At 48.1% G+C, this 13,514-nt stretch overlaps 1 protein-coding gene across 1 annotated transcript in view; it reads right to left on the bottom strand.

Annotated features, from left to right (window-relative positions):
* LOC129383634 (uncharacterized) overlaps nt 1–13,514 on the bottom strand; it is a 274,295-nt gene that overhangs the window by 242,797 nt on the left and 17,984 nt on the right. Inside the window, exons 4-5 of the mRNA XM_072289593.1 lie at nt 6,551–6,703; nt 555–666 (exon numbers count right to left, since the gene is read on the bottom strand). Of these exons, the coding sequence (XP_072145694.1) occupies nt 555–666; nt 6,551–6,703 (265 nt within the window). The remainder of the gene's footprint in view (nt 1–554; nt 667–6,550; nt 6,704–13,514) is intronic.

The raw sequence follows: 13,514 nt of genomic DNA, 5'->3' as shown, positions 1-13,514 counted from the left end.
ATATTTCGCGTAACTTACAGCAAACAGCTTAGCGCTCTCATTGCAACAGCAATACAGCCATACAGTTACCTTTAAGTGAAACTAAACTTTCGTTGGCTAGACATCTTTCTATCATACTGACCCCACTAGTGACTCAAGTTTCGTTTGCAGTGAGCAATACGAAAACATGATACAAGTTAATGAACCTTAGTAAAGCCACTACAATATTTCTAAGACAAAAATTAATAAGGCGCTACTTCGAGACAAGAAACTGTGCAGTACAGTGGATGTGTGTGCTTCCTACACACTGGAGAAATATTCCAAGCTCACACGGTCTCACTGTATAGCAAAATTGGAGCACGCACTTCCAAGACACATCAACTCCAATGCCGTTGGTAGGCAAAAAAAAATGTGGATCGCCTGAAATCAAACTCACTAGCCGAGATGTCAAGCTGTCACTAGCATTCACTTTGACCCTTGCACTATTACCAAGTTCAAGACGGTACCCCGCCATATTTGAAACATGAACAAAAATCTAACAACCGCAACAAGAACTATCCCGATTCCGTACTTACGCCTGGAAGGACATTCGTCCGCTTCAGAGATGCTGGGAATACCACCCAGGCAAGCATGTCCAGAGGCATGGCCAACGTATCTTTGAACTTGACGGTAATCATGCTACCAGTCCTGCAAAGTAAAAACAGATATGTTTTCTGCGAACTCTTCGGTGCCAAAGAAACAAGATCGAAAGAAGCGAAGCGTAAACACAAACAGTGAGCACGTTGCCTTCGACTGGGCAGTGGTGCTTTTAGAAGAGCTTTGGATGTATGCGCAGCCCACCACCTCTGCGCGCATTGAACCTGAGAAGAAGCGTTATATAGGCAGTTTACTGGAGTAACTTGTTCCATAACTTCAACTACGCATTTCGGACTCACGTTCGAGGACGTAGCCGTCGCCACCAGATTTGTGGAAAGGCGCCTACTTGGATGGTGATCCATGGTTTACCTATACACTTACCTGGCCCCCTCTCTCATTGCGGTGGTCACCATGCTATTTGTGCTCTACATACATAGTGTTGCGTGTTCGACGGATAGAGTGTTATTCATAATGTCTGGTCTTTGAACTCTTTAATGCGTTTAGCATTCCTTGGATAATTCACGCACTTTCTGGGGCCTATCTCTCTGTCTGTCGGCATGTGTGTCTGTCTGTCTGTATCTATTTATATATCTATCTATGCATGTCTCTATGTATGTCTGTAGCTAACCACTTTCCCGCCTCTGGGTAGTCAATGGTCGAATGGGTGCCGCGTCGAGCTGCTCTGCTAATCGAACCATCGGACTAACCTGGGTCTAGAGTTTGTGCCAACGTGCACATAAGGGCCGCTCTTCCATGACCGAACCTCTCTGACACCAACAGACTTCCCCGTAGGAGCGGGTAGGCCCCGCTGTTCGAACAAAGACTTTCAGGCCGACTTGGAGTACTCGCTATGTGCCGCTCGGTGTGCGCTGGCCTCCAGTGAACCTCTTTTAATGTCAACATGAGTCGCTGGGTATGTGCAAGTAGGTGTGCGCTTCTCTTCGCTGAGCACGGTAATTGGGTATGTGTCACTGGGAATGTGCCAATCGAACACACGTCACACGATTTCCTCAAGAACAGCAGCCCGCCCCTTTAGGAGGCTTCTGCACAGATGCACTGGCTACGCGCTTTTCAATAAAGGCCTTTTCCGACACCGCCTCAGCGAGCTGCGCCATGAATGTACTAGGTATGCGCCGTTCTCCAATCAACCACTCGCCGACATGAATTACTAGTATGTGCCACTGAGTATGCGGAAATTGAGGAACCAGCGCGCCCCGCTTCGCGTATCGGAGGTCACGCGCGGACTTCGCAGCAGTGCCACTACATGGCGCAGCATTTCTAGAAAGAAGCGCAATTGAGGAGCCTTCTTGCTACGTGACGCGTTTCTAAGGCGTCATGCCTTTCTGAGGCAGTGAGCAGGCTTTGAGGTGGCGGCGCCAGACGCCGCAGTTTTCATAGGGAAGCGCGAAAAAGGAATCCTGCTGCCGTACACGCCTCATACCTACTTCCTTTCGACGCTGGCAATACGCTGTGTCACTGGATTGATCCAGTGCTAACGTTATTACCGTCGACAGTCATGGTGAGGTCAGTTCCACTGTAATTTTTTTTGCTGCACGTATTTTCCTTTATTGCAAGTGCTACTGTGGTTCAATTTTTTCGTGTATTTTTGCGTGATTTGAATTTGCTTCACGCGTGCTAGCATGAATAGCAACGAGTGAGGTTGCTGACAATATGAGGACTTGCGAACATCTGAATGAGCTGCACAGTTCCTCGTTAATGAATGCGTGGAGCAAGTTCGCAGCATCTCAAGAACCATATGGTTATGAGAATGTTTAAATAAATGCTCTATTCCCTTCTGATTCACCAACCCCCCCCCCCCTGACCCCATACCACAAAAAGCCAAAAACATTCCGGCCAATGAAAAATGCATGACGCCTCCAAGAATTTTTTATTTAGCAGGAAAGCCACCAACTTGTCATCACGAGAGACAATCACCCCGCGCAAGTACTACTACTGCGATATTGTCGCGTGGGTAGTATATATCGTTCGTCTATTCGTCGTAGTTCGATGCGTTGCGGTTTGAAGCCTTCTTGTTAATGTCATTTATTTTTTCCAAGAACTTGCTCTGCAATATCGTGTAAAGAATTTTATTTATGGTACGTTCCGCAATAATACTTAGTCTTAGTGGAGAACCCGAATGCCGCCATTCTATAGTTGTCGGGTAAGCCAATGCCTCCTTTACTATACTTATAGATACTTACTTATAGATAGTTTCTATACTTAGATACTTCACTTATAGATGCCTGCCGCGTGGTCCGGTAAACTCGGTTCCGCGCCCTCTCCCTTTTCTCGTCTCCGCGAAAAAGCAACGAGCGCTGCTCATGGCGAACGCCTGCAACCTAGATCACGTGCTGCGGCCTCTGGTATTACCATGGCATCTGTCACCGTCTCTGAGGCCCGTGAGAACGCTCGCTTCCAGGCGCATGCGCATATCGGTGCTATCAACGTGCAGGTGGAAGCGTCCGGCCGCCGCCGGAAGTTGAAAAGGCTGCGAGTGCCGCCTCACGGAATTTACGCGGAACTAAGGGAACCGCTGCTACAAGGGGAAAGCGAGCGACGCGGCGGGAATCTAGTTAAGGAGGCAGTGGGACTGCACACTGAACGTATTAAGCGTACACTCACCAATTACTGCCACACTAAAATATCGCGTTGATCGATGCACATGTGCGAAAGTGCCGATTCTGTGCTAAAATGATCAGGCGTGAGCTGAGAAAATGTGGGCACCTTTATGACAGTGCGTTCTCAAAACCTCCCTACCATTTTCATATCAAATACGTTTAGTCTCTCCGACACGAACAGCTCATCACTCTTCTTGACAGGAACAGACAAGCGCACTGCTCGACAGGAACAGTTAATACACTCGGCTCGAGAGGGCGAAATGAATCCTTTGTTCAACAGGAAAACATGACCACATCCTTTGCACAGAAAAATCATCGCATTGCTCTACAGGAAGAACAGAAACGTACGGCATATGCAATGACAAAAGCTCTCAATAATAGATGTAAAGCACGAAACAAAAAAAACCTAATTTGGCACTTTCGCTCACGGCGCTGACCTACTAGGTTAGATCACTTACTATTTGCGCATAAAGTCAAACTTCGCAACTTCACTGGGTAAAATTATTCATGCGAAAGTGACAGGTATCCTGGGAGTTTGGGTCTCTGTGTCACTTTTCTTATGTGTTTACAACACCATCATAGCTGTTAAAACCCGCTCTTGTCCCGATGACAACGTTTTGTATCTCGTTAGTGCTAATAATCAATACGACTAGCTGTCCAACACTTTCATACTTCTGTGAGTGAAATGCTAAATACAATATGGCAATGCGAAAAACTGCAGCCATCAGGTTTACTAACAACAGTGCGCCTTTCTAATATACATAGTAACTACATCTACAACATAGCGAGCCAACGCAACGGACTACATTTACAGTTGATGTAATGTCGCACAAACATATCGTCGCTATCGGTGGGAATGCGCAAAGAGAACATAGCAAACACAACTCTTATACGATCTGTACTGGGATATGCCTCGATCTTTTCTACGATCCCGTTTCCATGCATTCCATAGTGACAACCTTGAATGAGTGCGAAAAATTGACCTTTTAATTCAGTTAGCACCGATATGACCGCAAATTCTTACTCTCGGCATCGCATTCACCATTTGAAGCTCCAATCCTTGAGGCATGGACACACATGTGGTCTCATTAACCGACTGGATTATATTTCATATAGAAAAATATTCGATTCGATTCATGTGCTAAAACACACCGATAGGTGACTGTTTCTCAAATTCGACGTTCTGGTCCTTCGAACGTTGGGCCGCTCAAGCACCACTTCGATTCTTCCAGAATTTTACAGTAAAGCTGTATATGGCCAGGATCTGGCAGATCGTCTCAGGGAACAAATGATGCGTAGAACGGCTATTTTTCATACGTGGACCGATCCACAATATAGTTTCATACCGGATCGACCCGCAGCGGAGGTCAAGCAGGCGTTGAGCACTCCCCATACGTGTGCCGATCCGAAGATTAGTGCAATGCCAGGCCGACCCGTGGCGGAAGCGAAGCAGGCGTTGAGCACTCCCCACAGGTGGCCCAATGCCGAAGATGGCGCAATGCCGCGGGCCGAGCCGCAGTGGAGTTGAAGCAAGCGTTGAGCACTCCCTATACGTGCGCCGATCCGAAGACAGTGCAATGCCCGCCGTGGTTGCTCAGTGGCTATCGTGTTGGGCTGCTGAGCACGAGGCCGCGGGATCGGATCCCGGCCGCGGCGGCCGCATTTCGACGGGGGCGAAAACACCCGCGCACTTAGATTTAGGTGCACGTTAAAGAACCCCAGGTGGTCGAAATTTGCGGAGTCCTCCACTACGGCGTGCCTCATGATCAGAAAGTGATTTTGGAACGTTAAACCCTATAAAAAAAAGACAGTGCAATCCCAGGCCGACCCACAGCGGAGGTGAAGCAGGCGTTAAGCGCTCCCCGCACGTGGCCCGATCGGGACGATGGTGCAATGCCGCGCGCGAACCGCGGTGGAGGTGACGCAGGCGTTGAGCACACTCCATACGTGGCCCGATCCCGAAGGTAGTGCAATACCGGGCCGTCCCGCGGCGAAGGCGGAGTGTAGTCTTTCCTAAAAAAATGTCTATTCATCCTTCTGTGTATATTTTCGGTTTGATGCTGATTTATTGAATTATACCTGTCTGTTCACTTTGTACTTGCTTCTATTAAGTTTTCAAAAAGAGAAGTGCAGTATTTGTTAATTTACGAAACTATGACTTGGCTGTCATAATGGGCTTTAACGACACAATTCTTGTTCTTGGGGCAGATAGCACAGTTGAAGACATTGAGCTCTCAGAGGCAATTAATTCACTTGAAGCGACTTTGGCAACAGAGATAAGTTTTGACATATGCCTCGCGATAATTTCAGCATCATGTGCCACTGCTCCACTGCAGTGCAGGATAAAAATAAAGCGGTTCAGCGCCTACATTGGTAACGTATATCTCGAAACTGGGTGGCTGTAACGTAACGGTATTTCAAACTTTTTAATACGATTTGTGCAATCTAGCTTCCAGGATTATTAGTCAAATCTTGTTCGGGTTATTCGCTTCGAAAGCAAACAAAAGTCCCATCCTTTAAACGGAGAGAATGTTGCATTGGCCTGTTCAAACAACGCTGGTACGCGACGATCGATGCTTGCATCGGCAGTTACGTAAATTAAATGCCAGGAAAATGCAGCAAAACAGATGGAAAAGCTTTGTGCCACAGCGCCCCTGGTGTCGTGTATAAATTGGGCTGCGAATGCGTCAGGCTTTGTAAATCACCGGATGGGATTTCTATATTTCAATGTGTGCCCGGAAGTAGTTGGACGAAAACAAAGTTAATTAGTTAGCTTCTGCAAAAAATTCAGTTTTGAGTTTTGGTGTTTTTTTTTTTCGTGCAAGCAATCTTAGCAACTTTGCGCAGCCTCGCTCATGAATAAAACAAGCAGTTGCAACGGTGCACAGTAGGTGCGCCATGCTATTGTCTTCACGATTAGAGCCTACAGGGTCTTCGTCATCCTTTGTTTTTTTCTACTACAAAACAAAGGCCTTTCCCAGCAATATTCAATTAGCGATGTCTGGCGCTACCTGATTCTAAGTGGCGCCTCCAAATTTGTTAATTTCATCATACCGCCTAATTATCCGCAGTCTTCAACTGCAGTTCCCTTCGCCTGGTCGCCATTCTGTAACTCGAATGGACCATCGGTTATCTGCCCTATGCATTGCGTGGCCTTCCGAGCTCCATTTTATTTCTATTAAAGTGGACTGTAATATCGACTGCCCCTGTTTGCTATCAAATGGTATGTGACCCAAATCTTCGAGCTTATCAGTGGCAAGTGAATGTCATGGGCGAAGGGCATTCTGTCGCTGGAAATGAGTGCTCGCAGTACTCACACTTCGGGCTGTCCGTCCAAGGCCGCATTCGCGACGGCTAAGTGCCCCTTGGGAATCTGCAGCGTGAGCGCCACTGGAACGTTCCAGCCGGTCCTCTCGAAGCACGGGAAGGCGGCGTGCGCCTCGCGTTTCTTGAGCTCCATCTTGGCGACCCTGAGCCAGTAGAAAACGAGGCGCCATGTTGTGCGAAAAGATTTTTACCCTGTTACCTAACCGAGTCAGAGCGTTAATTGCAGCTATTATAACAGACATTGCCAAGCTGCCAAAAAATAGCTGTAGTCTCGAGGTCACACGCTTTCCTTTGCTCGCCGGAAAGGACGTGTTTTTCGTGGCGCATTCGAATTTGGCGCTTGCAGATGTTCTTCAACGTTTATCTATTCTATTCGTAATCACTTGTGATAGTTGCGCCCTCACCACTTATGTTCCTAATCAGTTCCTGATTAACCGGAGTGAGATTGGAGACCACTGTTCGGAACGCCCGTTCACTTTCCCATCATCCGATTGACCTAGGTTGCGCGAACGTCGTCAGCCACGAGGCTCAGCCACACTTTTGCTGAGGTCAAACCGACGACACGCTCCTGTTCATCATTTCGAAACCAAGCACGTCGTCTGCTGAGACCACAACGCGAAGAGACGTGTTCCGTTGGAGCGACCAAAGGCGCTCGCTTAGACCTTCTCCGCATTGCACGTCTGGTGGCGGGGTCTCTACCAAGCTGACATTTCCAAATTCTCCGAGTTTTCCAGGTTTTCCCTCAGTGCCTTGCAAAATTCCCTGAGTGACATTGAACTTCCTTTTATGTGAAGGCGGACTGACACCATGTCGCCCGATGCTACCATTATCTAATAATCACGCTAAAAAATTTAAAGAAAACAACTTAATCCAGTTTGAACAATATAATAAGTAGTGCTTATTTTGTTGAACAAGGAACAGAAAGAGGGGGTTAGTAACATGCACAGTGAATAAAATATCTTCGAAGAAAAATGATAAAACGCATTGCAAATCGAGTTGAATATTTAGGTACGAATAAGCAGGAAATGCATACAGAAGCGACTATTTTCGAGTGTGAGCCCATTGCTCTGACGCCTGAGCTTTCTCACAAGTGAGATCCACTCTCAACAGTTGGTAAGTCAACCTCAACTGCCCTGACATACTTACAGCCCGCGTACAACCAATCAGTGTTGCGTTTCACTGCTTTAAACAGTTTATTTTGGCTTGTATGAGGGACACCTGCATCTCTGCGCCAGCCAACACTTTTTTGAGCTCAAGCTCCTTCAAAGAAGCGGCGGGACTCTTCATTTCCCGTTCATACCTCAATGTGTAGGTCGTTTCTGTTCTCATCCTCCTCCATCCACGCGTTCGCCACACGGACCACTTGAAGCCTCCCCTTGGTCAGTTTCACAGTTACCGTACAGTTTTTCGGACTTCCTAGGGGTCGCGAAAACGTCCGGAAAATGCGGCAATTCGAAAGAAATCAATCATGTCTCTTACTAGCCAAGACTCTAATCTCCACAGGCACATTAGAAAAAGCTCTGAACGCCTTCCAGTACATTTGGCACATCGGAGCCCGTACTGGAGATTGCAGGTGCACGCGTCTGTAATTAAGGAATACATACTGTTTCCCTTGACAGTTGCCCTTTCCCACGCCTGTTGCGCTTTGCCGCAACACTTTTGCGTGCGCTTCACCGCATGACACTGGTGTAGGAAGACGAGTCTGACTTTCGGGAACCGGCAGTATGCAACGCGCCGTGCTTTCCGAGCTTCGCAGCCATTCGCGATGAGCACAAAGGCGGAGTCGCTTCTACCCGTTGCTGACAGCAGCGAATTCTTCCATTGAAAAACACAGCACAGGACGGCAAGAAAATGGCGAACTTCGAAGCAGTTAGGCCTAGCGTTGCCGCAGTGGTGGCTATGGCTGCCAGCGGATCTGCGTGCGAGATCGCCGGTTCGAGGCGGCAAGGTAATAAAAATGGCGGCGGTGGTGATGGCTTTGATTAATGCAGTTTCGGACGTGCGGGGACGGCAAAAATTCCGGAAAGTCGGACGGCGAAAGGTTCTCACGTCCGAAATTTCAGACGTTCTTGTACATTGACTCTATGGGGTACGCTGCGGTGCCGCGAAGCCGTCCGAATTATCAGGCGTCAAGAAAGTCTGTCGTTGACTGTAGACTGGCAACTCCTCCAGTGGACGACTCGGCGTCAAAGAGGATTCGTTACGATTCCTTTATCACTCGAGCCAGCATTACCGCGAGTTTCGTTCCCTTTCAACAAAATTACTGCTCGTTTTTCCTTATTGAAGCACAAATTCCCCGAGTTTTCCCTGAGTATTTCCAGACTATTCAACATCCCTGAGAATTCTCGGTTCTCCCGGTTTTCCCGGTTGGTAGACACTTTGGTGGATTCGATCGGATCCAAACGGCGGCTGCAGCTACGGAATCGCACGTTCGCATCCACTGCATAGTCCAGTTAAGAAAATGGTGCTTGCAATGGGCGCCTCGGTTGTTGCGTTAGCGTTACTCGAATGGAAGGACAGCGTTTGCAGGTCCGAAAGTCGCTTTAAGCAATAGCAGAGAGCGAATTCCGGCGTCGCTTTCGTTTCTAGGAACGAATAGAGCGTTGAAAAGTTCCCCATCATGCGCCGAGAACTAGGGGCCCAGTCGGACATTACTGCGCGATGACAAGTTGCTTCTTGAAAGCGTGCCCCTGCTCCCGTCTTTTCTTTTTCGCTGTGCGCGATACCACGAAGCGACTAAATGCGACCACGAAAAAACTAATAATAATGAATTGTAGCAGTCATACGTACTACTATTTTAGAATTCGTTAGGCCGTGAGAAGAAACAAATACATTTCTGATTATAAATATTTTTTATTATATTCAAGAAACATTGAGTTTTGTATATTGTACCCAAGCAGACGACAACTCATGCATGTCAACTTCCAGGGAGCTCACCGTTTGCTGACTGGCTTCTCTCTCACCCGTTGTAAAAAAAATTTCATACAGCCCACTTTGTGAAGTAGAAGCGACTAGTCGAACGCGTTTTCTGAACAAAGTTCTCCGATCCCGCCCCAGATCGTTAGCTTGTACCCAATCAAGATTTTTACTTACCACCATTACGTCACGCCTCGGATTGTCTCCGTGACTCAATCTTAGCGGAAATGTGTGTATGGACGTCGAGGCCATTTTTTATAGGAATGCAGTTATACGTTGATCTTACAATGTCAATGGCGACCGAAATTTTTTTAACAAAGCCCGAGCTCATACAACTACCATTAATTTATTCGAGAGCGAGACGTACGCAGGTGTTGCCCTCCCATTCATTGCAGACAGCAATGTCGTTCACAAATCTTGTGTTCCACCATAGAGCGTCCATCCTTCCTCACCGTTTCATTTCCTTTTTCTGCCGAATTCCGGGACTTTCGTGCGCGTGTGAACGGTTGTGCATGCAATGGCGGAACGGCTTCGCAAAAAGAAATGGCCGACAACTGCTCGATTGGCTGCGAGGCACCGCAAAAGGTTTATGGAAATCACTGCAGTAATTTGCGAGGGCACGACGATTACTCGAAAAAGAAAGCGGGTAATGTGGAGCTTGGAGCATTATGCGAGTGCAAATATTACGCGAGTACACACAATATATCTTTGTACTAGAAGACCGCCAGGGGCGTAGCAAAGGGGGGGGGGGGGAGCTTATAGGGCTTCAGCCCCAGCCTGAAATTTTTTCGTGCTGTCCATGCACCGCCGACCAAAGCAACCCCCGGAGCCGGGAATCATTCTGGATTTTGTCTAGAATGTCTTTTTCACGCTCGAAAATACATTTCACCGCAAAGATTGCCAACTCGGGCTGGATTTCGCGGCAACGCCTTGTCAGGATTGGGGGCCCAATCCCATCGCTCGGGATTCGTTGTCAAGATTGGAGTCCGGCATGAATCCGAAGGTAGCTGGCTCATGCCGTCGTCCAGCTTATCCACGCTGAGGACGTTGATGAAGGGAAGCACTGCTTCTCATCGAGAACGAGGAATATGGGTTTATTTACAGTATCTATATCAGTCTAACATGACTGTTTGAGAAAGTACATCAGTCTAACATGACTGCTTGACAGAGAGTCTCAGTCCAACATGACTGCTTAAGAGAAGTGTGTCGAGCATCCATCCTCCATCCATCCTCCATCCTCCCCCGATACAAGGTGATGCGAACGTTCGTCTAGTCATCGCAAAGTAGCCGCCTCTCCGCGGCACGGTTTACACACACACACGCACACACGCATACACACACGTGTTTACGGTCCGAAACCGACACCACACGAACTTCATAGAACTCGGAGCCGTTCCGGGTGGCGCGTTGTCTTGCGTCTTCGTCGGGGCGTGGGAAGGAACGAAAAACGGCGTTCCCGCGGCAACTCGCGCACCCGTAGCACATCAGGTCCGCGTTGGGGAGTTCGGTAACAATAGTTGGCCCGCCGAACTCATTCCGTCACAACGGCGATGAGGCTAGTGGTTGGCGGCGGTTTCAGCAAAAAGCCTGCTTCATCGAACGCATCCTAGCTGAAGCGACGGAGAGTGGAGGAAGCGCGTATTGTTCCCCGACACAAAGTCGATTTAGTCACGCTGTGGCTAGAGGTTGGCGGCGACGCTCCCGAGATGTTGCTTCCACAGTCGCAACTGGTTGGCAAAACTTGCACTGCAGCTGGCCGTTCTTAACAGCGCCTCCATGGCCCGCAAAATCTCGACTGTCTAGCGCTGACAACCGCTGGGCAGGAAGATAACGGCTGGTGGCCGGGGGTGATTGATGCCTTGGCTCGCAGCGAACACTTGCGTATTGATGTCACCGCCCCAAAACTTCCAACAAGGACAGGCAACTACAAAATGAACCCCACAACACGGCTCTGCGCCGAGATGACGTACCTTGGCTCTCACTTTAGACACGGTAGGCTTCAAAAAAAAAAAAAAAAAACATTGGTGCAGAAACAAAACAAAATGCTGAATTTCGCTATGCCAATTTCTGAAGCAATTTCGTGCTGACAAATTCAGCAATAAGGGAGGGAATCCTGCTAAATGAGAGCAGATCCTGGCTTAAAAAACATTAACACAAGTAACCCTAAAATTTAGGCGGGACCCTTAAACGCAGAATTCAAATTAGCCTGCTCAGTCCATCCGCATTGCTATGCAACTTTCCCTTCTTATATCTAACGCAGAAGTTGTACTCTTGGAGAGTGAGGCTCCATCGGAGAAAGCGGCCATTTTTGTGTGACATTTGATTGAGCCACGTCAGAGGACAGTGGTCGGTCTCGAAGATGAACTTCGCTCCGTACAAGTAACACGACAACTTCTGGGCGGCCCAAACTAAAGAAGCGCATTCCTTCTCTGAAGCGCTGTAGGCTTCCTCTCTTACATTTAGTTTACGACTGGCATAGAGGATAGGATGCTCCTCGTTATGCTCGCCGACCTGACTAGTACCACGCCCATACCTCTGTCGCTTGCGTCGCATTGAACTATGGATTCCTTTGTGTAGTCTGGCGCGCGAAGCACAGGACGAGAAACAGATAGCGTTTTCAAACTTTGGAAAGCGTTCTCTTGCTCTTTATCCCAATGTACATTACTCGGTGCTCCCTTTCGGAGGGCGTCCGTTACTGGACTTGCCATTTGCGAGTAATTCGGAATGTACCGTTGATAGTACTCCACAAGTCCCAAAAATGAACGAAGGTCTGTTTTCGTGCGCGGCTGAGAAAATTCTCCAATTGTAGCTATTTTCAGCTCGGCCGGCCATCTCATGCCTTGGCCGACAACATGGCCCAGATAAGCAAGCTGTGAACAACGAAACCTACACTTTTCCGCTTTCATCGTTAAGTCGGCTTCCCTCTACCATGAGAACACCTGTTTGAGGTGCGATACGTGCTGTTCCCAGCTGTCCGAAACAATTGCTACATCATCAAGATAGGGCAAGGCGAACTCCTGCATGTAATTTAGGACAATATCCATTAACTAAACGGCGCGTTCTTCAGCCCGAAGCTGAGTGCGAGAGGGCGAAAAGTGCCTACAGGTGAGATGAATGCGGCATAGCGGCTGGCACTTTCTGAAAGGGAAACTTTCCAGTACCCCCGCACGAGATCTATAGTTGAAATGTATTTAGCAACGCTTACTCTTTCAATTCCTTCCTCAATGTTGGGTATCGGGTACAGCTGATCCCTAGTGATGGCATTTAACTTCCTGTAGTCAACACACGGACGAGGGTCCCTGTTAGGGGTTTCTACCAGTACTAGCGGTGACGTGTAGTCACTCTCAGCGGGCTCAATGACTCCCAACTCTAGCATGCGCTGTATCTCTGCCTCCATAACCTCTCTCTGTCTTGGAGACACCCTGTAAGGCCTTGATCTTACTGGTTCCGTTGATGTCAGCTCAATTTCATGCGTTATTAGTTCGGTTCTACCCGGCCGATCGCTGAATCTGTCGAGATATTCCCCTAACACCTCTTCTAGCTCATCTAGCTGCTCGGGTCTTAGAGCCTGCGAGCTTACCGAGTGTTGCACTGCATCTTCTAGGCCGATTTCATACTACTTCTTCTAGGCCGATTTCAGAGTTGGAGGTCGCCCTATACTCCTTAAACTTGGTACTAGTGCCATCCTGCTCTTTGATGGTACAGTTAACGACTCCGCTCCACTCTACATACGGCTTCATCAAATTACAGTGATATATCTTCACTTCATTCCTGCGACCGGGCATTTTCAGAGCATAGTTAGTACCTGGAAGTTTGTGCAATACTTTAACGGGCCCGTTCCAGTGAACTTCAAGCTTGTTCTTTCTTGAACGTTTGAGGATCATTACCTGGTCTCCGGCGTTAAACGTACGAAGCCTCGAATTCTTGTCGTAATAGAATTTGGCGTTCTTTTGGGCTACTCCCATGTTCTTTCCGACTAGTTCTTCGGTTGCGCTCAGCCGTTCCAACAAATTTAGCACGTATTCAACCACTCTTGGA

This window comes from Dermacentor andersoni, chromosome 8 (genome assembly GCF_023375885.2).
Source record: "Dermacentor andersoni chromosome 8, qqDerAnde1_hic_scaffold, whole genome shotgun sequence".
Lineage (NCBI taxonomy): Eukaryota > Metazoa > Arthropoda > Arachnida > Ixodida > Ixodidae > Dermacentor > Dermacentor andersoni.
This window is presented reverse-complemented; position numbering and strand designations above follow the sequence as displayed.